The sequence below is a fragment of the Grus americana genome, chromosome 1, assembly GCF_028858705.1.
Source record: "Grus americana isolate bGruAme1 chromosome 1, bGruAme1.mat, whole genome shotgun sequence".
Taxonomy (NCBI): Eukaryota; Metazoa; Chordata; class Aves; order Gruiformes; family Gruidae; genus Grus; species Grus americana.
In genome coordinates, this window is record NC_072852.1 from 51550287 (window position 1) to 51575776 (window position 25490).

General features: G+C 39.9%; 1 protein-coding gene across 5 annotated transcripts in view; it reads right to left on the bottom strand.

The window, feature by feature from the left end:
- The window catches only part of TMCC3 (transmembrane and coiled-coil domain family 3), a 147187-nt gene that overhangs the window by 25527 nt on the left and 96170 nt on the right, over nucleotides 1-25490 (bottom strand). The window contains exon 1 of one of the 5 annotated variants that reach the window (XM_054811814.1): nucleotides 21618-21834. The exons of 3 other annotated variants lie outside the window; for them this stretch is intronic. In XM_054811814.1, coding sequence (XP_054667789.1) covers nucleotides 21618-21695 — 78 coding nt within the window. In that variant the 5' untranslated portion in view covers nucleotides 21696-21834. Of the gene's footprint in view, nucleotides 1-12037; nucleotides 12131-21617; nucleotides 21835-25490 lie in introns of those variants that run through there. One more of the 5 variants, XM_054811831.1, reaches the window with a different exon arrangement.

Consider the following 25490-nt stretch of genomic DNA (forward strand, 5'->3'; position numbering starts at 1 on the left):
CATTTCCTGAATTCTTTTCCTGTTATTTCACATACTTTAAAACCTGTTTTCCTGAAGAGTTTATTCCCTCATTCTCCAGGGATTTCTTTGCAGTTACTTCATAATAGTAAAATAACAGGGCCGGGGGAGGCATTCTTCACTGCAGAAATCAATGGGGGAGAAATACTCCATCAAAGATGAATCACGTGTTTAGTCATATGTGCCTTCAGCAACAGGCATGACAAAGAAATAACCAATAAGCAAGCCTACAGGTTAAGATTGTTCATCAAGGGAGTAACAGTTGGGTTCTAGGCTCTCTTCAGCTTAAGACATGTTCAAACTCACAGCTTCAAGGAAGATACCCTAAGGACCAAACTGACAGCTACGACAACAGCATTCCTCTGCTTCTCCTGAAGATCTCTGGCCACTGGACCCTGAGATTTATGGAAAGATTACAAAAGACAGCAGGACAGTGAGGACATGCCCCAGCAAGGGAAAAACTGTCCTCATACCACAGATGTGTTTTGAAGAAATGCGCTGTCACTGCAAGAGAGCACGCTAGCCTGCTGTTTGTGTTCTCGGACTCACTCTTGTCATTCTTCAATAGGGAGCTTGTTGCCCTGAGTCCCTACGGTGCTGGGGCCAACCTGCCTTGGGAGGTGCAGAGGCCTTGATCAGATTGCACACCTCAGAAACACAGGCTCCCAAGCAGCTCATCAAAGAAGATGGTGAGGAATACACAAGGTGTCCAACACACTCCGTTCCTTAGCTCAGCAGCAGCTTACTCATGCTGCAGTATTTCCATAAAATATGTGGAGTCTAATTTTTATCCTATTCCTGTAAAACTGTATTTTGGACCATTTTTGCAGTACATTATTAATCGGCAGGGTTTGAGCCACACATCTCTCCCATTAAAAGAGCAATTGTGCTGTGATGTTCCCCACCAGCCATGACCTGAATGGAGCTTACCAAAAAATACATCCATCACTACAGGATATTGACAGGAATAACTTGAAAAATGGTATTGCATGCAAGCCAGAGTGCTTAAATGGACTGCAGGCAGAACCTGATTTCCATACACTGTTCTTATATCTCCAGTAAACGTGTAACACAAATAATGCCATCTAGTTACCTCTAAAATCCTGGTAGGCTGGAATTGGCTTATATACCTAAATAATTCACCACTGAAGAGAGGTGATTGCACTCCAGTTTGAAATCAAGCCACAACAGCCTGTCACTGTTGAGACTCCTCTGTGCACATTTTCTGATTTAAGAACCCCAAGCTGTTGGTTACAACTTTAACTGTTAAGCTTGAGCACTCCACCTTATTTTAAAACTCTACTGATTTTATTATTTTTTTTTCTATGAAATATACTTACAGAAGAGATTTTCATCAACTAGTCACTGGACAAGTACCTGCACTAAATAGCTTAGGAAAATTCTGAAAAAAAGATATTTCTGTATCAACTGAAGCTTCAGTTCTTCGGATTACAAATCTTGACATGGATGTCTAAAGTTTGGCAAGGAAAAACTGAAAAGTTATCTGCAATATCCAGCCTTGTATGCAGCAAAGCCCAACACCTATTAAAAGTCAGATTTTTTTAATTTTTTTTTAAATGAAAGTGCACCAAGCATAGACAAGCTGTTAAACACGTAACACTTGGTAAGATACTATGCAACAATCCATTCCAAAAAAAGCAACATTTGTTAATTTTTCATGAAGGTCATGATTTTCTTGCTTCAGTGCTTGTGAAAGTGAAATATTCATGTCATGCTCAGGAATGAGGCATACTGAAAACCCCCAGAGCTCTGTCCAGACACCTAGATCCAGATTTTCAGAAGCAGCAACCAGAGCTACTTCAGTAAACACCATTCTTCCATGCTGTGTGGCAGCTAAAGAAGTGCAGAAAGGCATTTCAAATACTTGATTAACATCAATTGCTTTTTGCGTTCACAAGCATGGATGAATCCAGATTCTCAAAAAAATTATCAGGAGCATCACTATACTATGCACCTTAAGACAATGAAACACTGTCAAACAGTGCGCCAAAAAACCCAAACCACTAGATAACAATGAACATGCTGTGTTCTTGGAGAGAGAATTAAAAATGTGGATTGACAAGAATTTTCTGTTTATCCCCTGCCACATAAAGCATGTGCCCAAATATAGTTAACACTAGTCTTCTGTGAATCTTAAATTACTTCACTGAACATGCGTGAAAAAAACCCAAGACCAATAACTGTTTAAAACCAAAACCCAAGATTTTAGTTTCCAATAACAAATGCAACCATGGAAACTGTCAAAAAGAAAAAAAAAAAGGAATGAGGCCCCTTCTAAAATTTCAATGGTACGTACTCTATGTACCAACACAAACACTTCCTATGACACTTGTTCTCAGTGAAGGGCACTTGTTCTCAATGAAGAGGGCAATGGTGTGGTAGGAAACAGGCACATCAAAATGCAGTGGATACAAGAATAACCATGCACATCAATTGTGGCAGGAAGCACTTTGAGTAAAACCAAGCACCACAGCAGATCAAAGTGGTCTGCTGTCAATATCTGCTTCTTCACTCAACATGTTTTGCCTTCACAAGGGCACACCATCTTATTTTGAAGTTGTCTACCTTCCTTCGCGGTGCTTTCGCCAGCCACTTTATTTGCTGCTAAGAGCACAAGTGTTGGCTGGAATGTTGTGTTCACATCAAACTTGGCTTCCCAATGCTCCTACAGAGCTCTCGCTGGCACACTCCAATATGACACACTACAGCACCTTCATCCAAGCATTTAGGGCACATCATTAATAGAGCTTTCACTATTAACAAAATTTTGTCAATTCTTCGGTACCCTGCTGATATGAAAATGTCATTCAAGTTAAAGTATAAAACCGCCTTTTGTGGGAGAGCTCCATGGTAGTCATAGGCACTATCAGAGGGCATGTTACACTTGATCAGCAGCTGAATTAAGCACCAGTTATGCATCAGGTGGCTAACCTGACCCCATATTAACTCCACACTTCTTCTGAAGAGTGTCATTATTGTTAGCAATGCAATGCAGAAGAGACCTCAAATGATTAAAAATTTGTTTCCACAGAGAGAGAGAGAGAGAGAGAGAGAACTCTTTTGCAGGCCTGGTTACACGCAAACTGATGGTCAACCCAGAGATAGCAGCATCAGACTGTGTTCAGAACCAGCAGTCAGGCATCTGCTTCTAAGGTTACTAAAGAAGCTAAATAGGAAACCTCATACCTGAGCACAGCCTGCATGTTAAGCAAGTTGTCTACAGTTCTACAGCTCAAAAGCAAATACCAGTAACTGCTTTAAAGACACTAGCAACCCAATTGTCTTGCAATGGACAATTGACAGCTGAACAACAATTACTATGACAAGTTTTATAAATTTTCCAAGAATCATCTCTAAATCACTGCTAGAAACCACATATGCCCACAAAGTCTAGCCAATCCAATTTTTAATAATAGATTGAATGTCCCTGGAACATTAATCTTCTGTCAGGCTGTGGCTTAATGCTCGAACTCATGAGCACTATAGCCAAGAACATCTACATGTTCACAGAGCATTACTATTTTTTAAACAGTAACTTGTGGTTGGCTTACGTTACCCAGGCTACAAACTCCAGCAGCATATAACTTTTTACGATACACCTGGAGGGTATCAGGACCAGCAGCTGGGGCAGAGGGCAACAGTGAATAGTATTCTAGTCTAAAACCATTAAGCAAAATGAAGGCTTACCTACCACTAAATGGATTGGATTGTTAGCTAAGCAGTTTAGCATAGTAATTTCATTTGAACTGAAATACAAGTATGTGTGCATTCTTTTGTGTGAAAAAGCACAAGATAGGGGGCTTGACAGTTCTCTACCACAAACGGAATTTTTTGAAGTGTTCCATAATGCAAAATTATCCACTATCTTTTGAAGATTTGAGCCATAGCTCAGCCTGATTAACAGTGTGGAACTATTGCTGTATTCCTTTGGACACATTGAAATTGACAGAGAAGAAGTTGCAGGGACAGTATGCTGTATAATTCCCCATAATCCAGCAGGAGCATTAGTTCAGCAAAACCAAGGAAACGTAGTATCATACAGACCTTAGACTCATTTCCCACAGCAACAATGCCAGCAACATCTTCCAAGATCCCCTCACTCCCTACACCTCAGTATCCTCAGATTCTCTTCAGTCCCTAAAATGCTATGGAATATTTTCTGCTTCCTCCTGTGTCCTTAATTGTCCTTTATAATGGCTCCAACTTCATTAGTGTCCCTTGCATAACCTTTCTGCCCCGGCAGGTGGGCAAGAAAGCATATTCTGTGGATAATCTTAAACTATCCGCCTACTGACGGACCAGCAGGCCTGCCAGTGGATGAGCAAATTGTGTCTGACTTTCACTCCCTATGAGAATGGATAAGTACCAGGTGAGGACACACAAAAATTATTTTCACAAGATGTCTGGGCTCATTACCTTTGAAGTCACTCGTCTCCTGTCACATTCATTAGACAGAATACATTCACTTTAACACCTGAATGATGCAAAAGCCTCAGGAAACATGTAAAATAATTTCCAGGACAGAAACAAAGGACCTAAAGGAAATTCCTGACTCCTAACATTGAAGTTACATTCATAAACTTATCGGGCTTCCTTTCAAAGAAGTCATGTATTTTTCCTGCTACTTAAGTTTGGAAAGTAATTTCAGAACATCATTATTCCATGAATAAAAATTTTATCTTGATTTACTACCTTTATTTGCAGTTAGATCTTTCTCTTCTACACCCAACTTTATTTTAACCATTTCTCTTTGTTATTGGCGCATAGGTGCAGGATGACATACACTAAATGAAAATTAATTTAACAGTAGGAACTTGCTCTCTTTCCTAAAGGAAAGTTATAACAGGCGCTTTGCAAGATTATTAACCATCTTTAACCCCATCTCTCTTCTATTTCCCTGTCTCCTGTGAAAACTCCACATACTGTTTATTACGTAGCACCATAGCAAGACTGACTCAGGGCCACGCTCACACTAAGCACGGGGAATTCCGCAGACAGAGTTTTTACCTTTGCTAAGATAACAGACCATATTAACTGGCAGGATCCACCACTGGTTAAACAAAAAGTTAAACTTATTTCTTTTTCTATTTACCTCCAAGTCTTTAATTAAGTCTTTCATTATTCTCTCCTTGAAAATTTGCTCAAAGATCTATTTGCTTTAAAGCCTTCCAAGTCACTGAGGTTATACTAAGGCCTTTATTTACTTGGAGTATTCCCTTCTCTCTTGTAAAGAGGTCCTACACTTGCTATTCTTCTGAAGGGAGGTTAGTCCTGCTAAGCTCTTGCAGTTTTCTCTCCAGCACAAAGATTGAAGACAAAGTCCATGGGTTTTTTTACAAGTGCCTCTCATCTCTACACTTTCACTTTGATTTGCCATTCTGCCTCCACTCTTAAACACCAGTGTCTGGCAAGACACCCAAGACAAAGTTAACAATTTAAATTCTATGCATAAACCTAAATAGGCTAATTTCATTCCCAGTTTATCTTCGCTGAGGAATTTACCTATTCTCTTTTTATTTACAGAGTGGAACATACTGTTTCTAGTTCTAAAGGATTAAAAAAAGTAAATACTTTGGAAACAAGTATTTGAATCTCTTAACAATTTAAAGGTACTGAAGAGAGATGAAACCTAAAGACACAAAACAGCTAAGAATGTATTACTCCGAAGTAAAATGGATGCAGAGGGAAGAGAAGGAAGAGGTTAGTCTAGGAGGTGAAGGGAAATCTGCACACTTCAGACTGGGAAAAAAATGCCTGAAGAATCTGAAAAGTGATCCATCAGTTTCATAAAAGCTCTGGACAGGATTTAGAGCTGTAATGTAAGGAACCTTTAGGGCTGCTTAGAGGGTTTCTGGGTTTTCTGTAATGTTATGAAAAATATATGCTGATATGATAGCACAGGTTCCTTGTTACCAAATCTTAAGTACTGTCAGCACTACAACCTTCACATGCAATTCAATTTATGAGACTTCTGGCTAAAGTCATGGTGTCACGTGCAAGAGTAGGAGCAGTTTAGCCACTGAAACGCTAATGTTTTAAATAAAAATAACGAATACATGTTGCTACTGTAATTCATACTGACCATTAAATCCCAAAAGAGGATATGTCCTGAGCCAACAGCAATAAAATTCTCTTTTCTTGTGGGAGCTTGCAGATGAACAATGATTAACAGTGACTTCCTAATCTTCATAGCACTCACCCCTATTCTCTCAACTTTGTCCTTTCATAATGAAGTTGATAAACTACAATTTCTATATAAGTTTTCCCAGAGATGGAAAACTGCAGGAACTGGTATGAAATATAGATCCCACAAAAAGAAAAAAAAAAGAAAAATTATCATATTCCATGCATTTTGCATGGTGTAATTTTACAATCATTTTCTCCCACAAACAAAACCCTAGAGCCAGATTTTCTAAGATAAACACTCATCCTTCAGTTCTGTTTGTGCTCATTTTTCTAAAAGGAAAAGAAAGGTTTAAATACATATAGAAAGGTTATAAATATTTTAAATATTTTATACATGCATATATATGTGTATGTATAAAATAACACACACACAATGGCATATATCATGGCAATAAAATTACGTCCTTGTCCTCTTCTCTCCCACAAAACACAGACAACCGCAAGTCTAAAATTGTTACTACTGAAAATAGTAGTATTTGGTGCAAACTTGTCATTTTAAATTAATGTCTAGCAATTAGGAAACTTCATTTGGTACCTGCCAGAGTAATATCTAGCATACCAATAACACAAAGTTCTGAGTCCATTTAGGAAAAAGAGTTGAGAGTGCCATGTTGCATGAAGAACACACCTAGCCAGAAAAGAGCTTTATACAGTAGAGACAGTCCATTGCCTTGGTGGGAACAGGGGCATGACTTGACATAATTCAGAATAAGGAGATTAAAAATAGAAGCGTGTCTTCTGGGAATTTCCAATATCAGAACAGTGCAATATTTTCACATTGTCAATTTGTTCACTTCTGAAAAAAAAAAAAAAAAGTCACAAGTGACCCAGAATATATAACTTACAATTTCAAATAATGCATAAGCATAATCTTAGTCATTCTCCCTTTTTAAAATGACAAAAGGCTGAATAAACAATGCAAAGCCTGCTCAGGCAGAAGCAAGCTGAGCATAGCTTAGCCTAAGGAATACTTCTGAGTATTCAACATTCAAAAAAGCAAGCACATCTGCTGTGATAATGCTGAGGGGTTTTTGTGTTTGGAAATGAGTTGTTGAATTGAGGACACTTTGTACCTTTGTTAACATGACTGACTCCTAAATCTTACTGCTATTGCGAAGATAATGACAACAGATAGATCTGTCTGCCCCAGGAGGAAAAGACATTTCAGAGAATGACGCAACTTTATCACAAAAGTCTCAGAGCACTCAGAACTGAATCTTCTGAGTATATTAATCACAGCACTGGATGGTACCAGGCCACTACCCTTCTAAAATTAAAGCTTCCCCAAATTTAGCAAAGAATAATTACTAAAGGAAATAAAGATATTGCTTCATGTGTTGGCTCTAAATTATATGGCAAGTTCACTGCCCCTTATATGGAAATTTCAAAAACTCAGCTCAAATACAGTACTTCCATGCCAATTCTAACTCTGTAGCATTAAAACACATTGATACAATAATTCAGTATATTAAGACATCAGATTGTTCAAAATTATCTTGGAATGAGAATTTCTTTCCACTTCCAATTCACTAACGTTACTTTAATAAAACTATGTATTTATCAGTCCATCAGCCTGTTGGTCACCAAAACAGCAACATCATAAGCAACATATTTGGCCCTACATAGAAACATACAGCGATAAATTTTAAACAAGTATTCAGACACAGCTATTAAAACTTTAGTCTCACTAAACCATGAGGAGTTCACACTCCTAAAATTAGCAAGCTACACTGGATGTAAACAGAGACAAAAATTTCTTCTTAAAAATAGAAATTAAAGACTCTATTGCAATGGCAAGGGATATTAATAATATGAATTTAACTCTATGTGACATTTTAAAGCTATCTTACTAGGCAGTCTACATATTAATTGTAGTCCTTTGTTTTCCTACAATCAGACATAAATGTTACAAAAAAAGCCCAAACCCACACCAGGATGAGGGTTCTGTTTTACACATGAAATTACTTTCTCCACTTTTAAATATGCAAATTCTAACCCAAGTCCTCAGTTAAGATTTCAGTTTCCATATTAACAACTTCTGTACAAGTTACTGCAGTCCGCACGTGTAATAATGGTATAAAGCTGAACAACCTTTGTTTTCTCCTTGCTAGAGAAAGACAAAGTAAGGGAAAGTTGCAAGATAAGAACAGGGGCCAGTGCTGCAACTCCCTACATACTGTCAGTCACAAACAGTAACTAAACAGTTACACTTGAGGAGTAACAAGCATCAGACCTAAATTTGTTTAACTCAGACACTGATTTGAGCCTGTAGATAAAGGGAAGAAATTTCCTCTTTCCCCCAGCTGCCTCCTTTCCCCCGTTCTCTTCAAAATGTCCATTCAGGAATAGCAAAAGCAATTACATACTGAAGATTACTGGGCACATTCTGAAAAGAAGACATTACAGTTTTGGGAATTCACTGACAGTACATGCTGAAGAAGCACTTACAAGGGGAACTAATGCATTCTTACTCAGGACTGGAATAGAGGAAATTAGAAGATCATCATAAAGACTAAAAGTTTCAAAGAAATTAGGGCACAGTATCGTCTGTCTTTGGAAGGCCAGGATTTATGCAAGTTAAGTTACATATTGTCTCAGGCACCCTCCAGTTTAGACATATGTTGGAGCCATTGAGTACAAATTCTATACATGCCTTAATTCAACAGCAGTGCTCCAAGACAGTTTTTCCACCTCAAACTGCAGCCTTCTTTGCCCTTCCACCCCTGCCATTGTGCTATACGGGTTCCTTTTTCAGCACCACCTACTTCACAAAATGAACGTGACAGCACTAATATGACCAGACACTGGCAAGTAAAGTAGTCTCACACAAACAACATGCAAGAGTGACATTGAAAACTTACCACACAGCACTTCTTGCCAAGATGCAAAGACTCACTGCATATGCTCAAACACTACACAACTTTACATCCTAGTCTTAGAAAACTAGATTCCTGCTCCTTAGGGAGGATTCATTTTAATTGACAGAACCTGCCAAAAATCTTGAGGTAGACTGAGGTCTAACTGTCTAATATAGCTTATCATTACATCTTTTGCTGTATGTTAGGCAAGGCCAAGGTGAACTCCTTAAATCAATAGAAAAATGTACTGGGGAAAAAAAAAAGGCTTACATCAAACCCAAAGTAGTACTGTATATACACAAAGAAACAAGTTCAATCACACCTTCCAATTCCATGTTCTAAAAATTAATAGAGAGATTTCTGCCTTAGGCTTTTTAAAAATCAGCTTCTGAATTTCTGAACCTTGTGATGCCTATCTTGCTGCATCAACAACACCTACAACAAGACAATATAAATACTTTACTCTGTGGCTGTGTGCTCCCAGTTCCTATCACTAAAAGCTTATCTGTGACTACTTACTGACATGTTACAAGTTCATGAATGCCTGTTTTCATCAATGAAATTATTACAAATAGCATCTGCAGAAGGCCTAATCCTGCACCACTGAAATTACCCAGTGTTGCTGCCTATTAACCCAAGAGCAGGACACAGCTGATGGGAATGCCCTGGTAGTGGTCTCATCTGCCTGCAGCCTCAAGTCTACCACAAGACAACACTTGGAAGTCAGTACAAGTCTAACTTCAATGCACCACTAACAAAGTGCAAAACACTGCCAAACACCATTATCAGAAGGATGTGCTGCTACCAGAAGCAAAAAAAGAGCCCTACAGATTTACAGAAGCAATCTTTTACTTTCTTGCAGTAATGACAAGGTATACTTAAGATTACTCTCCTTCTGTCCAAGTCACATATTGGTATTTTTTCACCTTTCTTCATTTAAAAAAAAAAAAAAACAAACAACCAAACCCAAACAAAAGAAAAAACCAACCCTTCCACAATTTAATTCTGGCTTAACTACACAGAGAAAAATAATGCATTTCTGTAGAGTACTCACAGCAGAAGCACTCTATAATAATCATAATTGAGCCAAAACAGAGAGAAGAGGGGAAAGGAAAGGTAACATCCTGTACTGCCAAATTTCTAAGCAACCAGAAACCAATGGTTTCTATGCATAATGGCAAAGCTGGCAAAAGACAGAGATTTAAAAAAAAAAAAAAAGTTTTCCTAAAACAGTACAGTTATGCATAAATGAAATGAAGATTCAGTAATATTAAGAGTGCACAATACAAGAGGGAGAGCCAGAAAAGTCTTTTGCTTGTCTGCCTAATAAAAGGAACTTTAAGTCTCACTCAAGAGTAAAGTTGATTTGGCACCGATGTCTAGATATTCAGTACATACATCTAGTTCTAAAATGCATGAAAAATGGTGAAACTTGCATCTTTTCTGCAGTGCCTGCACTATCCACCACTACACAGCTATTTAGAGTGGATTTAGTCTTACCCAGCTTCAAATGCTCACCTGTATGTGATTTAGTTTAAGCTTCTAAGCTTCTACCGAATCAACAGAGATCAGACAGATCACCTGCAAGAGCTGTACCCCTCTCAGCTACAGAAGGTGCCCTATACAACTACCATAACAGCAGATGCTCAATTTCAAATAGTTACACAAAACTTACACAATTTTGGGGGAAAGAAGTATCTGTGGCAGATAGTCTTAAAATTTGCCCAACATGGAAAGCAGGAACATGCATCCACTGCATATTTTTGGATCTCCACAAAAAAGTCAGAGGTTGTTTTTTTTGAAGTCCATCCAGAGGGCTAGTGATTCTGAAATATGTATCCTTCAAACTATTTATCCTCTCCCCTGTGCACACTGGGATCATGTCCTCTTTAGAGAGGTTAAATGACTCCCATCATTACACAAGGGCTCAGAGCTGTCACAGTAGCCTGAGCCCGTGTCACCAGAGCCTTAGGCTACCATTGTCACCACTGCTCTAGACTTTATTTAAAAACATAGATGCTCTTCAAGCAAATCACTGAATTTCAACCTTCTCTGACATTAATTGCCACTCTGCATAATGGCACAGAGCACACAAAAATTATTCTAGTTGACTCTCTCAAGTCCAGACATGAATAACTGAAACAAAGGCTTGGCTATTTGTTTCAAAACATCACAAGTGGCTGTATCTTCACTGCAAGGGATCTTTCTCAAAATTAAAGAGCAGTTTGCATATATGCTACAGTGTAATGCACACATTCAGTAGTAAATGAGAAATGCCACCTAAAGAATGCATGAAAAGCAGTGACATAGGTCAAAAAGTTTTGTGAAAGAACAATTTGTAAGCTACCACACTCAAAGTCCACCTTCCCAAACCTAAAAGAATATTATAGCTTCTGGCATCAACAAATCACAAACAAAAGCTTGACACCAAGTTTTATGAATGTCACTAAAGATTCCACTTGATCACTTTCAGATCAAGCTTTGTCAGTTCATGTCTTATTCATTCTCCCGAATATTTACCTGCAATCCAAGACTTTCCAGTTCCTTGGTAAAAAAAAAAGAAAAAAGAGTTCCTTGGATGCAAAGAAAAAACACACAGAAAAGAAAGGTGCATCTTTTTTTCTACATTAAATTCATATTGCCAGACACAATGATGCTCCTCAGGTAGAAATCCATAGGAAGCCAGTTTCATAAACATCAGAAATAAAAGATTTGGTCAATAGGATCTCCCTGTGCACTAGAGAGAGAACACCGTAAGAGTTAACACTGGAAAGACACAATGGAATGGCCTGATAATGGCACACCTTCTTTACCACTAGCAGTAAGCATCTAGCTCTTACAGACAGTAACGCTCCTTGGTGCTTTCCAAGACAAGTTATTTAGAACCACATCCATACAGAACAAAACATGCAAGGGCCACCACAGACAGCCTCAGAATTTCTTCATATACCTACCGGCAAAGAGAAGAGAAACTCTCACTTGATTATCAAAGATCTTCTCATCGTCTTCACTCTTCTCCTTTTTTTAAAATCTTCCTCAGGTCTTGTTAAGAAATGCTTTCACTCTGTCTCCTCCCCCAGCCTTCCCATGCCTCTGGTACAAAGGTCTACCAAATCTAATCCACCTGCACAGGACAGAAGGAGCATAATTGTTGTACAGATCACAGGCCCTCATCAGGTCCAGCAGGACCTTCTTGTGATGATGCTGTATATCAGAAGGGCCCGAGTGTCACCCATTGCATGAATTCATGTGTGAAGAAAGGGTTCGACTGTAGAGACCTTCACAAAAAGCTGAGCAGGACAACAACTTAACGGTACGGCAAACTCACTGTCAACCTTCTGGACACATTTTAGCACAACAGGAGCCTGGCAGCTACTGAATCAGTCGGCTGCCATTTACTACCTGGCTTTAAAAGACACTCCTAAGAACATGCCTTTAACTCTTCTCTTAGGAGCAGGCTGTCATCCTTCTTTTGTTCATCAAAACTGAAATTGTGTAATTTGCTCCAAAAGACGACTGGTTACATGTGACAAGATGTAACCAGATTTCTTCCTTAAGATATGGGGGGAAGGGGAATGAACAAAAATAACCACTTTTTCTGGACGTAAGAGGGAAAGGGGAAGAAAGAAATCAGAAATTTGATGATGTAAAAAGATACTTCGCTGATATGGCAGCAAATATCAGGGACAATCATGACACAGAATTGTGTTATTCCTGCCAAAACTTCTAGTAAAACAAAGATTCCTAACATAGTAAGAGCCACACGCCCCCATATTATGCGCATGCATCAGTAACTGGAGTAATACCAAGTGCTGAAGCATTTTATTTTATTTTTCAGATCAACTGTGTGGAGTCAAGAAGGGAAACAAGAAAATTACATCTCACCTCTGGCATAAATCTTTAGCCTGATTCTAGACAAATACAATTTTTCACACTTGCTTCAATACATTGCAGATTCTTCTTAGTGGTTTAAGTACAAACAAACAAAAGCCAGATAGATAATTCAGTAAGTGCAGTCCAGTTTATTTTACCAGACCAAAGAGAATCCACAGGCATGTGATACAGGATGCATCCTCTTCATAACCCAATGTATCAGACCATTACTGGTAAACAGTAGAACTGCGGCAGATATGAGAAGAAAGGGTTCCAGAAGCTGACATTTAACAAAGCTTTCCTTCAACAAAATGCCTTAACAAAAAGACATATCATAGTCTTTTTGTACATTTCTCGCTTAACATTTTTACTGCATTAGTCACTCTCACACTAATGGTATTTTATTACCTTTTCTTCCTTTGCTTTTTTTAATATGTGCCCAGCCCCCAACACTAAGAAGCATTTCTCCTGTCCTTTCCTGGTTACTATAATTTTCAGATTTGAACTCATGTTTCTTCCAGACTTATGTAAGAAAATGATAATTTATTATGTTACAAAAATAATTATAATATATTGACACTAGTATGACACTACTGACACTGATAATTCAGTGTCCACATACAGCACAAATATCAAACTGTGGATTCAAAGGCTCCAGACCAGTACATTCCAAATTTACTGCAGACGAAATTCTGTGTCTCACAGCACCAACCACATTTAGACACTTCTCTTTAAAAAAAAAAAAAAAAAAAAAAGTGAAAGAGAGAGACAGAGAGTGGGAGTGACTCCATTCTGGGCAGAGCATGTGACATCCCACCTCTATTCCTCTTTCCATCATGTCTCCCTACTACCTTTGCTATTGCCGTGACCATGCCCAAAAGCTGATAAGAGCTGCCCACACACTTCCCCTGCCCCTCAGCCCTAGTACAGGGAGTGAGGAAACTTGGCACTGGGAGGGGTACAGAATCTGTAAGCACAATATGACCACAGTGGGGGTGAAGGAGCTCCATGCTAGGGTCCTGTCAGTGGACTTGATACAAGATAGCTCTGAGCAGTTTTGGGAAAGCTGGCAGAGTGAAGGTGGCAACCTGCAACATATTGGAGAAGCTGTGAGTGAGTGCACAGTCAAAAGTCATCTTTGGTCCTCCTTAAGTAAGAAGAGTTCCTCACACCTGACTCAACAAGATCTATTAATTTAGTTTTCTAACACTAAATGTTTCTTTGCGACTAGTACTGCGTTTGATCCTACTCCGTTCCAAAGCATCCACCTTTCATTACAGCTATCTGCAGCCTACAACCAAAGCTTCTTGTCTATTGTAATCCAAAACACAGTCAATGTGTCCAACAAGCAGCCGCCTCCCATTTGATTTAAATTTATCTCCTAGGAAGTGAGGGTGAAGCAGCGAATTTTCAGAAGTCCTTAGCACACTTACAGTACAGTATGCTACTAAGCTGTACTGCCCTGAAATAGAAAAACGTTGAGTCAGTTCTAATTGGTCTGCAGTTTGATCTTTGGGCGTCACTCACCTGTACAGACATGCTGGTACAAAGCAGCACATTTTCTGCATATTTATATCATTTTGCATTTGAACAATGAGCACTAACTTCATTGTAATTTCTGTATTGCATGTACTGGAATAACTTGGAACAAAAGGAGTGAATACTGTAAAACCAGAGAAACTTGCTACATCAACTTACCCTAACGAGGTTTCTCTTCCTGTCACAGAAATTCTTGTAGTGTAGCACTGAAAGCCCACTCAGAAATTCACTTAGATTTAAAAACTAATAATCTACAGACCCCAAAGCACTGATTCCTCACATTTCCTGTAAGCTGCATTACTTGCTTTTTTGGTGGTGGTAGGCAATATCAGTTTTTTCTTAAGAACGGAGGACTTCGACTTCCACTAGCTCTGTGCAACACTTTGTCTCACCTTATAAATCAACACCTCCTGTGCATATAAACTGTCTGCAGAGCATTACAGTCTTCCTTATCTTTAAAACACCAGCTTCCACCATAATGCCTCATCTTCAACTGAAAAGCCTTGTTTTCAACACAAGATTAGCAAGTCAACAGAAAACATTTAATGCTTGAGAAGCCAATAGTGTAGTGTCTTGTAAATGGAGTAGACTTTTTGAAAGCCATAGTCCTATTAACTTTAACAAAAAATCACATGACATACATAATCAGAGTGTTTAATTGTTGCAATTCTTAGATATACACCCAGGCTGCTCTTTTCATCACAACCTTTGCCAGGAAACTAAACGGGTTTCCATACATTTTTAGCCAAACCCACTACAAAAACATTTATTTATAAAATAAAAACAAAGATGAAAACTCACCTACACTATCCTGGTTTAAGCTGGATAAGACTATAATATGAACTGGAAGTAGCATCTACCATCCTGTAAAGAACACTTAATATCTAGAGAATTTTCCATAAGGCTGTTCTATTTCATCTGGGATTGGTTTCACAGGCCACTGATGTCAATCAGAAGTTACCATTGGATTCAGCACCAGTTGGATCACGTTTTTTGTTTATTTTAACTCAGTAGCACAGTGTTAATTCTTTGCATCCCCACGTAACTACTTCATCCAGAGCTATCAAAACAAAAGTTTACAAAGGAAAGTAACTGTTACTAAACTGCACACAAATAGGTAAACCAAGGAAAAGGTGCCTACTACAGTACAGGTTAACCAAGAAGTATTTAGAATTAATGCCAAATATTTTATATCAAAGGTCCATTAAAGTACACCATAGTCTCAGTGTCCAATACAGAGGTAACTAAGAAAATATTAGTAGCAGTGGTTTCTGTAACTTCTGCCCTCTAGAATTTTAACCAGTTGCAACACCTTAACAGAACAATAATGAAGTGGGCCAGCTCTCAATATTATTAAGCTTTTCTGGACTTTTTTTATTTTTTCTTTTAAAAGCAAGTCTCGTTTCAGCTTTCTACAATAACAGCATCACAACTCACAATCTGTAGATATTCTTTACACCTCAGCCAGTAGAGACATCCCTCCACTCTCATCCTTGTCCCTAAATTAAAGCTTAGATTATGTACTATGATATAAAAAACTACCTTAGAGGAGTTCTCACTTGCTGAGTGTCTGAAAAAGGTTAGCTGCACAGCTACAAGCCATCCCAGTTGCATACCAGGTCCTATATGTCAAAGCTTTAGAACGGTAGGTTTATTTTTGGTTTTGCATATTCATCCTCTGCTCTTCTTTCAGACTAAGGGAAGAGCAGAAAACTTTCAATAGTAAAGATATTTCCAACCCTCAGCAATAGTGCAAATGCTCTTTAGCAAAGTTTCTCTATCTGGATACATAAATGAAAAGCAAGAATTATGTTCCACCGTTCCCCAACACTACATAGAGACTCATCTCCCACATAAGCCTTTCCCAAAACCACACTCACTGTGGGGGTGAAGATGAAAGCTGCACACTTGCTAATGGTGCTAAAACATCTAAAACTGGACAACAGGCAGTGACAATCTTTTTAGCCTGGACAATGTTAGACATCAAATCCAGCCAAAACATTAAAAGGCTCAGCCTCTATGCAAACATTGTATTGGTGCCTAGTTAAAGCCTTACCTATGGAGATGACGACAATAAGCAAGCTAGGGATCTAGAGCTGCTGGCACCCCCCTACAGCACCATTGGCAACCTGACAGAAGGACAATTACATGTCCTTCAAAAAGAAAACAAACCAGAAGGTTGGCTGTTTTCCCTCAGTGACTGGTTTTTTTTTAATATACCTAACATTTAAAAGGTGATAACAGATACCCCAGTCCTGCAAGCACTACCATCCACTGCAATAAGGATGAATCAAAAGCACAGCAAAGGAGACACTGTACAATCTTCAGAGACATGAATTTTCCAGGTGAAGACCAAGAACTATGAAAGGTCTAAGTATAAAACTTCCAAACCTAAAAGTGAGCTTAAACCTTGACAAGAACATTCATCTCAACTTCTACTTACTGTTTACAACTATCTTCTTGGGTTGGAAGAGAGAAGATGAATCAACCTTTATGGCATATAACTCTACCAAAAAGGTTCATCTTGCAGGATAAAGGGAGCACAGCAATACTATACTAAGCTGTACAGCAACAATTTCCCCCCCTTTTTTTTTGTTTGGCAACAACAAATTACACCTAACATTGACCTTTAGCTATTAGATATATTTACTCCCTAAACTCAAAGTACACCAAAAAAAGGTACCAGCTTTGTAAACTTCCTAACATTCCTTTCTGGCACTAGCAAAACAATTACGTTACAGTTTTCCGAACAGTTCTACAATGACAAAGAAATCAAAACGTGATTACTATTTTACATGAACAAACTAGGCTTTTCTTCAGTTCTAATCAGCTACTCTGTCTTTCTGGGTTTACATTACAATTGTGGCTTCCCTCTCTTATTACCAATACTCCTGCATCACACAGCCTACTCTTTGACAGGTTTCACACATTTCTAGATACACCATGGATTTAAAACCAATGCTTGGAGGTCTTAACAATATTCTGTCTCATCAAATTATCTTCATCTTGTGTCAAAACATGAGGGAACTGTGGGAAAAGTGTGTGTAAGTTCTTCAAGCACAAAATATCTGGAGGTTTGGTTACAAGTCAGAAAAACCCAGAACAAACATTTCTTCTACAGTGGATCTTTGCATTTAAAGGAACACCAGGAGATTAAATCTCCCTTCCTCCTGAAACTGTGAGTGGGGAGGGATTTTGTTTTGGGTGGGGTATTTTTTGTTTGGTTTGGGGTTTTTTGTTTTGGTGGGGGTTTTTTTTTAACATTTGTAATCCTTCCAGGTCCCTTTATGTTATTTCCTCTAAATGTACTAAAGATTTTAAGAAATAAAGGGAATCCAAGGACAGATGATGAAAGTGATTAGAGGCTTAGAAAGACTTCCATATGAGGAGAGATTACTAAAATATTGCCTTGCTTATAGACAAGACGAATGGGAGGCATCATAAAAAAGACATGGAAAATGAGAAGAGACATTCCGCAGAATGTTTTTCCATCACTAGAAAGCAAGTGTATTTCTGTATTCTTTTTTAATATAAGCCTTTTTTTGTGTGTGTGTGTGTGATCACATAAGAATCGGTTCATCCACAAAACACTGATTCTATTGCTAGATTCACTAAGGCTGAAAGCACAAGATGACTGAAATTAAGATTCTCTATTTGTTAATAAATAAACCACATCTGTTCCAGGTAAGGTTTTTTTGGTTTTAAATAAAGGAACAATTCTTGCCATTTCAAATATAAGTCTACCACTAATAAGAGAAAGTTCTCAACAGGCTCTGATGTGCAAGAAATTATGCAATTAGGACTTCCTGCATCTCTCTCTAAAGCATCTGGTACTTGTTAAAAGCAGGACGTATCACTGGATAGACTGCTAATGGGATGCAGTAAAGGAACTCGTGTTTTATTTGTACTAGAAAAGCATTTTTCTCCTACAAAGCCATATGTATAAATTTATAATCCTGATGAAATGTCGAGGATTCTTGTTCTGTACCCTAGGGGTAAGAGATCAAGAGTGAAGAGCAATGCCCCGATAAGCAGCAAAAAAAATTGGGTACACAGGTCTCTGAGGTCTAAATAGGACAACCTAGTGAGCATTCAGAGATGACAGCTTTAATAGAGCCTTGAAAGGCACTCCTGACACAATACTTTAAAAGCAAAAGCCAACACAATGAAGCATAAGTTCACATAGCCAAGCTAGTCCGAGCATCAGGAATGTTACTATTGCAATTGCATAGACCTCTGCATGGATTTACTGCCTAAGAAGCACCGTGTAGCCAGAATCTGAGTACCTCTAGTCTCCCACAGTACTCACTGCAAAAACAAGTCCCTTAAGAAAGTACTATAACACTCTTTGGCTGTCCTGCAAGCGACATTCCAGCAAGAACAGTACTTGGTGCATGACAGCTAAAAAAGCAACCCTTGTTCCCAAATCTTGTCCGGCTTCATGGACATTTTGCACAGCTGTATTGTCCACATTGATTCTACCTGTGCCACTCGAGTGAGCTGCAGACATACAGTTCATTGGAGAATTGTTAGCAGAGCCCAGGGTATCTTCAAATGGCCTCAAAGAAGAAGGTATTGAAGAGACCTGTTGCCTCACAATGAAGGAGCTTTTTAGCTGCAGAAGGAATTTTAAAATCCTTCTCCCCTCAGATTCTACTGTTTACAAACTCAGAAGGCTATATTCCCAATAAGTTGTTCTGGCACCTCTGCAAACTGAATTTGGTGATGCCTTCCTATCACATATATAGCTGCAATTTTGGAACAGTCGTCTTGCCTGTCCATAGAGAAAGCTTCACTTCCTCATAAGAAAAATCCTTAGATGAGCTTGAAAGACACAGGCAGTAAACTATGGGGCTGGAGAAATCCTTCAAAACCTGTCCACCCAAAAACTGGACTCGGTAGCCTATATTATACAGACTATAAGATCAAACAACTACTTTGACATGTCTCTTTCCTTCAGGCTTTATTAAATGTATCATCTCAGTCTACTTACTATACACTGTCCCTATCCTGCGACAAAAGCAGCTCCAAGACTTTCTTCAGACAAACAAGTCTCCCTAGTTTGTTCAGGTTCTCTGAGCATCCTCTCATCAGCTCTGTATCGCTCTGCGTTGCTTTTCTCCATGAACATTTGGGAATGACAGCTTTAACTCCCAGCTGCACTGATGCTTTTTATTCAGTCTCTAAGAGAAAAACAGCATCCTGCTTTCTTGCTTCTTTCCTACATAATACCACCAGTTGTTGCTGCTCCAGTGCATGACCGTTTCCATTCCCCTGGTTAAAGCAGTGAGAGGAATGTTGAAGTTATCCAGGCAATTTACCCAGGAAAAATTCCTATTTGTCCAGAATAAGCACAAACGCATTTAATGCAAGCTCTTACCATCATCTGGAACATACAACCTGCTGTTACCACCTCCAGCAATTATATTACAAGTTCTGCAATATCTGACACAACTTGTAAAGCCTAAATCCTGGAGCAATGCAATTACATACAACTCTACAAACTTGTTAAGAGTTATATTTCCAGTCCTCATGACCGCAGGAAGGGAAGGAGAAGCTAGTCCTGATGAAAAGAAACTCAAAATCAGACAAAAGCCCAATGCTTTCATAAAATTGGCTTAAGCATGAGATTATTTTTATTTTTCAATACACAAGTGCAATACGCAAGGCTGAATGTTAGCCATGATACTTTATGCTTTTAAGCAGATCAGCTAGACTATAGAGCGGAGGCTTCAGGTTTAACTCTTAAACATACCAAAAATCATCCTTGAAGGCATGTAACTTCCTTTCATGGCCACAGTAAGCTTGGTAGCACATTATTCTTACAGCAAGAACAATGAAGAAGAACTATTTAGATTAACTTGCAAAGAGAAAAATGAAGGAAATACATAAAAATTTTAACTGGGTTATGACTGGCATGTTGTAGTGTATAGGGCTACCTATTTTTAAAACCTTTCATTATGCAGCAACAATCTGAAGCACACCATCTCCTTTCCAGCACTGTCAATTAATAAGCTGGAGGGATGGAAAGAATGGCTAATGTACAGTACAAGGAAAAAAAACCACAACAACAAAAAACCCACCAAAATAAACCCCAAGAACCCTCCCCCCAAAAACCAGTCTTCCTTCACAAATAGCTAATCCCTACACTTCAAACTGGAAAGCTCATTTATTGACACCTGCAGGATCTCATCCTAGCATAGAAAACAGATTTTCTGCTGAAATCCCAAATCAGCAAGAGCAACCTTCTTTTTCTTCATGTCTTTAAGCAGTGCATGGGAAGAAAGAGCCATTTGTTTTACTCTCTTTGAGCTGAGCATTTTGGTAAGAATTTGAACTCTGTGCATAAACTAGAGCGCCAACTGCCTTCATCAGCATGACATTCACCACAAAGGCTACTAAATATATGAAAGGATCATAAGCATTGCCTATACATAGTTATCATATTGTTGTAGGAACAAACCATCAAAATAGTAAGATAAAGAAAGATGAACTTGCCAGCGGACCATAACAAAAAACTATCCCATAATGTCATATATCATGGATATACAATATATTCTTACTTTATCCCTAGTACACACAGATAAGCTTTTCTGCCCATCTCCATCCCTGCCACAACCCTCTTGTAAGTAACTTCAGGAAGGGAACCGTAATCATTCCCTGCTGCTAGATAGAATCACCTGATCCACAGTTTATTAGAAACCTTGAGAAACAGGACCAAAACCAGATATCCACCAGTGTGATCTAGACACAGAGTCACCTCATTAAATCATCAGCTCTGTTGACTTTGGTGAGTAAGTTCTCTATTACTCTCACCTCCAACTAGTTTCTGTTGTGCATATATCTTGAACAACAGTTTCTGTTATGTGAACAAGGAGTTTCATTTAATTTTCTTACACCAAGAAGTATTTAGAGTAGGAATATGAAAAAAGCACGGATGAAAAACTTCCCTTTAGATCGACAACGTAGCAAACACGGAGACCTCTTGGGGAACACGCTGCAGGTTAGTGGTTGCCTCTCAGAACTCGGCACCACCTGGCAGCCCCACCACCCTCACCTCCCCGGACCGTCTTCCTCCAAGGGTGTCCCCGACAACCCTTTCCGCGCCCTCACCCCCCTTACCCGCGTCTTGCGGCGCCGGTGCCGCTCCGGGTCCGAGTACGTCCTATCCACGGCCAGCGCCGTGTCGCTACCCGGCATGCTGCCCCGCCGCCGCCTCCTCCTCCGTCTCCTCAGCGGTGCCCGCCAAAAGCCCGCGCGCAGGTAGGGGTCCCGTACAACGGCCACCCAACCGCCAGCCCAGCGGCCGCGGCACTAAGGGGGCTTGCGGCTGCCGCCGCGGTGCGGGAGGGCCGGGCACGCCCCTACGGGCGTGCCCGGCCCTCCCGCACCGCGGCGGCAGCCGCTCCGCTTTTCCTCAGCCGGCACACCCGGATTAACCCCTCAGCGCTCCGGTTCCCGCCGCAAGGGATGAGGCGGGCGTCGGCCGCGCGTTGTGGCGCCTAACGGTCGGGTCGTCATGGGTGAGGGGCTGTGGTGTTTCCCCCCGCTTCGAAAAAGGAACGACGCCTGAGGGGAGAAGACGGGGGGAGCGAGCTTGAGTCAGAGAGAGTGGGCCATAAACTGCGCGCTTTTTTCTGTTGTTTTTGTTTGTTTGTTTTTAATTTTGAAGGCTGGCACTTCTGATTGTGCAGCAGTAGCCGGGGCAAGGATGATTTCCCAGTGGTATGGCTGAACAGAGGGGTGACAGTCCCATTTCTCCTGCTGACAACAGCTGCTTTGGTTCAGGCTTGTCGCTGAAGCTCTAGCTCTTGGAGGGAGTTACCATCCAAATAAACTCAAGTGGCCATCTCAACTTCTGTTAAAAGAAATCTAGACCCTGTGGCTACAACAAAACCCCACAAAATGCAGCACATCCTAAAGGTTCAGAAGTCCAAAGGGGAAAGAAAGGAGGAAACCAGAAGTATTAAGTATAATGTTCATTCTGGGGAAAACTCACTAGTAAGGGTTTGACTGCAGTAGCATAAGGCACCCTGGACACAGCTGAGTGCTGCTGCTGGAAAGCCCTTGATACCTAGAGGTTTCCAGAATAAACATGTTATAAAAATTCTGTCAAATCCACTAAATAATCAGGGTCTGCATTTTCCAAAGTGGTCAGCAAAGCACAGCAACCAGTTCAATCCCTATTTCTGCACATTACACATAAGAGAGAAATCCTTCGGCGTCCTAGCGCAGGGGAGTTTCAAACCATACTTGTGAACACCCAAGGAAAACTTGTTTTCCAGGGCAGGCATATGCCAATGTACTTAAATTCCTAAGAGCTGAGCAGAGTTCCTGACTGATTTTTGCATTTATCTTTAGAATACCTATGCTGAGGAATGCATTTAAATCAGCACGTAACACATTTTAAACTACTGAAAAGTGTAAGTAGAATACCATTTTTATAATCACTCATTAAGTTGTACAGGAGATGTACTTTTTGCTTTTCTGGAATAAGTAGAAACCTGGAGTTCCTTCAGAATGACTCCCTTGCACCAGCATCAGGACTTCACCTTTTAGGTACAGCTGTTACGATGCTCATGCACAAGTCCCACTGCTTTTCTTCTCCAGTTGGAGACAGCAACAGTCCCAAGGCATGTGCATATACGAACATACATAAATCAGCACAGCTAACAATCCTACAGGGGATTTGCAGCTTTTAAAAATTATTTCCCTGATACCATTTACATTTTTTATTGGAATCTTGAACATTGAACTGTTCTGAGATAACACTACTATCAGAGGTTAATTATCTGACACAAGGGCCTCCTTGGTGTTTTTATGTAATGAGGTCTTCAAAAATGAAAGACTTGAAATTCCAAAGTAAAAATAAATCCTAGACCTCACCCTGGCAGGTGTTTTGTCTTCAACTCTAAAACTAGTTTTTACAAGGTTATACCAAATTAAGTAGTGAGTGGGATTACTAAAGGAAGCATTATTTGCCCAATGCAGTATTCAAAGGATCTAAACTAATGCAGGATACCAGCACACAGGCGATGACTTGCCATCCTTCCTGTACTTCTTACGCAGCTGAAGGAGATAGCTGGAGTTGGAAGGCTGCTGGGAAAAAGCTTTAAAATGGGAATTGGATTTCTTCAATCCTTCAGCTCAGACATGAAAGTTAATTCATGACTCAAAATGTGCCAGAGGGTAGGGAACTCTGGAGGTAAAGGTCAGTAAGAAATTAAATAGGCAAATGTTGTGGGTTTGGGGTTTTCACTGAAGTCATAATTGCACATTTCCAAAGGGGACTGTGCAGTTTCCAGCACCTAGGATGAAAGATCCTTATTTCCTCAGAAACTTTTGGGAGTTTTTTTAAGCCTTGCCAGATGTAGTTGATCAAAGCACAGACAGGGTAAGTAGTTGGAGAAGGGGCACGTAAGAGGCTTCAACTGCTTGGCTCTTTAGTAATACAAGTTTTATTATAAATCATAGTTTATTCAAAAGTTTAAGAGTTTTATTTAAATAATAGCAGCAGGCTAACCACAAAATGATGAAACTTCTCTTCAAGATGAAGAGAGACAGGGATGTGTAATGTCTATTTAGAGGTGTATTGTGTGGTTGGGCTCAGTAGTATTAACATACACACTAATATATTTACAAAGAAAGCACTCTCTCCTAATGTAACTTCTAAGAAGAGAGGATAATATGCTTAGTCTCGTAAGACCTCGGTGTTGCATAAGTCACACCTTCCAATCAAGTCCGTGGATCCGTTTGCTTGGGCAATGCTCTCAGCAGTGGCAGTTACTGCCATGCATACCAGCAACAACAGCTCCCGTGTCCTGCACCAGCAGCAAACACCCTGGCACTGAGTGGTTCCTGGAGGAGCTGTGACTATGAGGCAGCGGGCTGGAACAACTGCTGCACACAGCAGCAAGTTACGGTGGAGCAGAAATAGCTGCTTGGGTAGAGGCACCTGTCCCACAGGTCAAGAGAGCCCTTCCACACAAGCTGAATTAGGAGCTGTTGCTGTCTTGGCAGTCCCTGCAGGTGCCTCACTTTGCAAACATCTCAATAGATGGTTCTTTTCATATGTTGGAGTTAAATCATCTGCGTCTTCGGAATCAAAGTTTAGCGTGTATCAAACTACAGTGACATGCAATTCTCTGGTGAAAAGCTGCTCTTCTCCCCCTTTATCTTTCCTCCTCACACATGTGCAGCTAGGTCCTCCCTGGCCTGTAGCAGGAGCAGAAAGACTGTTATCCTGTGGCATGTTTGCGCAACACATTTCATTTTGCTTGGCTGAGCGACTCCCCCTCCTCTCACACACGCAGCTGGTTTGTAAAGCTCTCCTTCACCACTCCAAAACAGAGACATGACTCCCTGAACATGGCAGAATACTGCACAGCACAGTACTTCTGACAGCCTCACCAGGTACTTCTCTCACTGTTATTTTCACAAGCCCACAGAGTTTGAATAAATGCTCTTCCCACACACTGCACCTATTCCAACCTTCAACCCACTAAAGCAAATCCTTCCAGATATTGGCAGGAAAATGAGGCTGGACTCACAGTGACATAGATAGAAGTGGTAGCCCATAGATGAATTCTCTCATCCTTTGTTCTTCTCACAAAGTATTTTTTTAAAATTCATTTCTATTGTTTAAATTAATGATAAAAGTGTTAAATCATCCCAGCCATCCATTGTGTCAATTTTAAAGTTCAGATACCTCAAAATCCCTCACTGACTGCCCAGCTGTCCTTAGAGGCACAGAGTAATTTCATCCTTTTCCAGGGCTTTCCCTCACTTCAGCATGCTGGCATGACCCACAATGCTTAACTCTTGGTATTTACATTATTTTGCCTACCTTTTTAAAGTGACCTTTTAAAAAATAATGCCAATTGGGAATGGAAGACCTGGTTAGACTTAAGATCACTGTACAAGGGCATACACCCCTGTATTCAGCTTTCAGAGAGACAGACATCTATATTGGGTTTGCCTACATTGCCCCGTTTT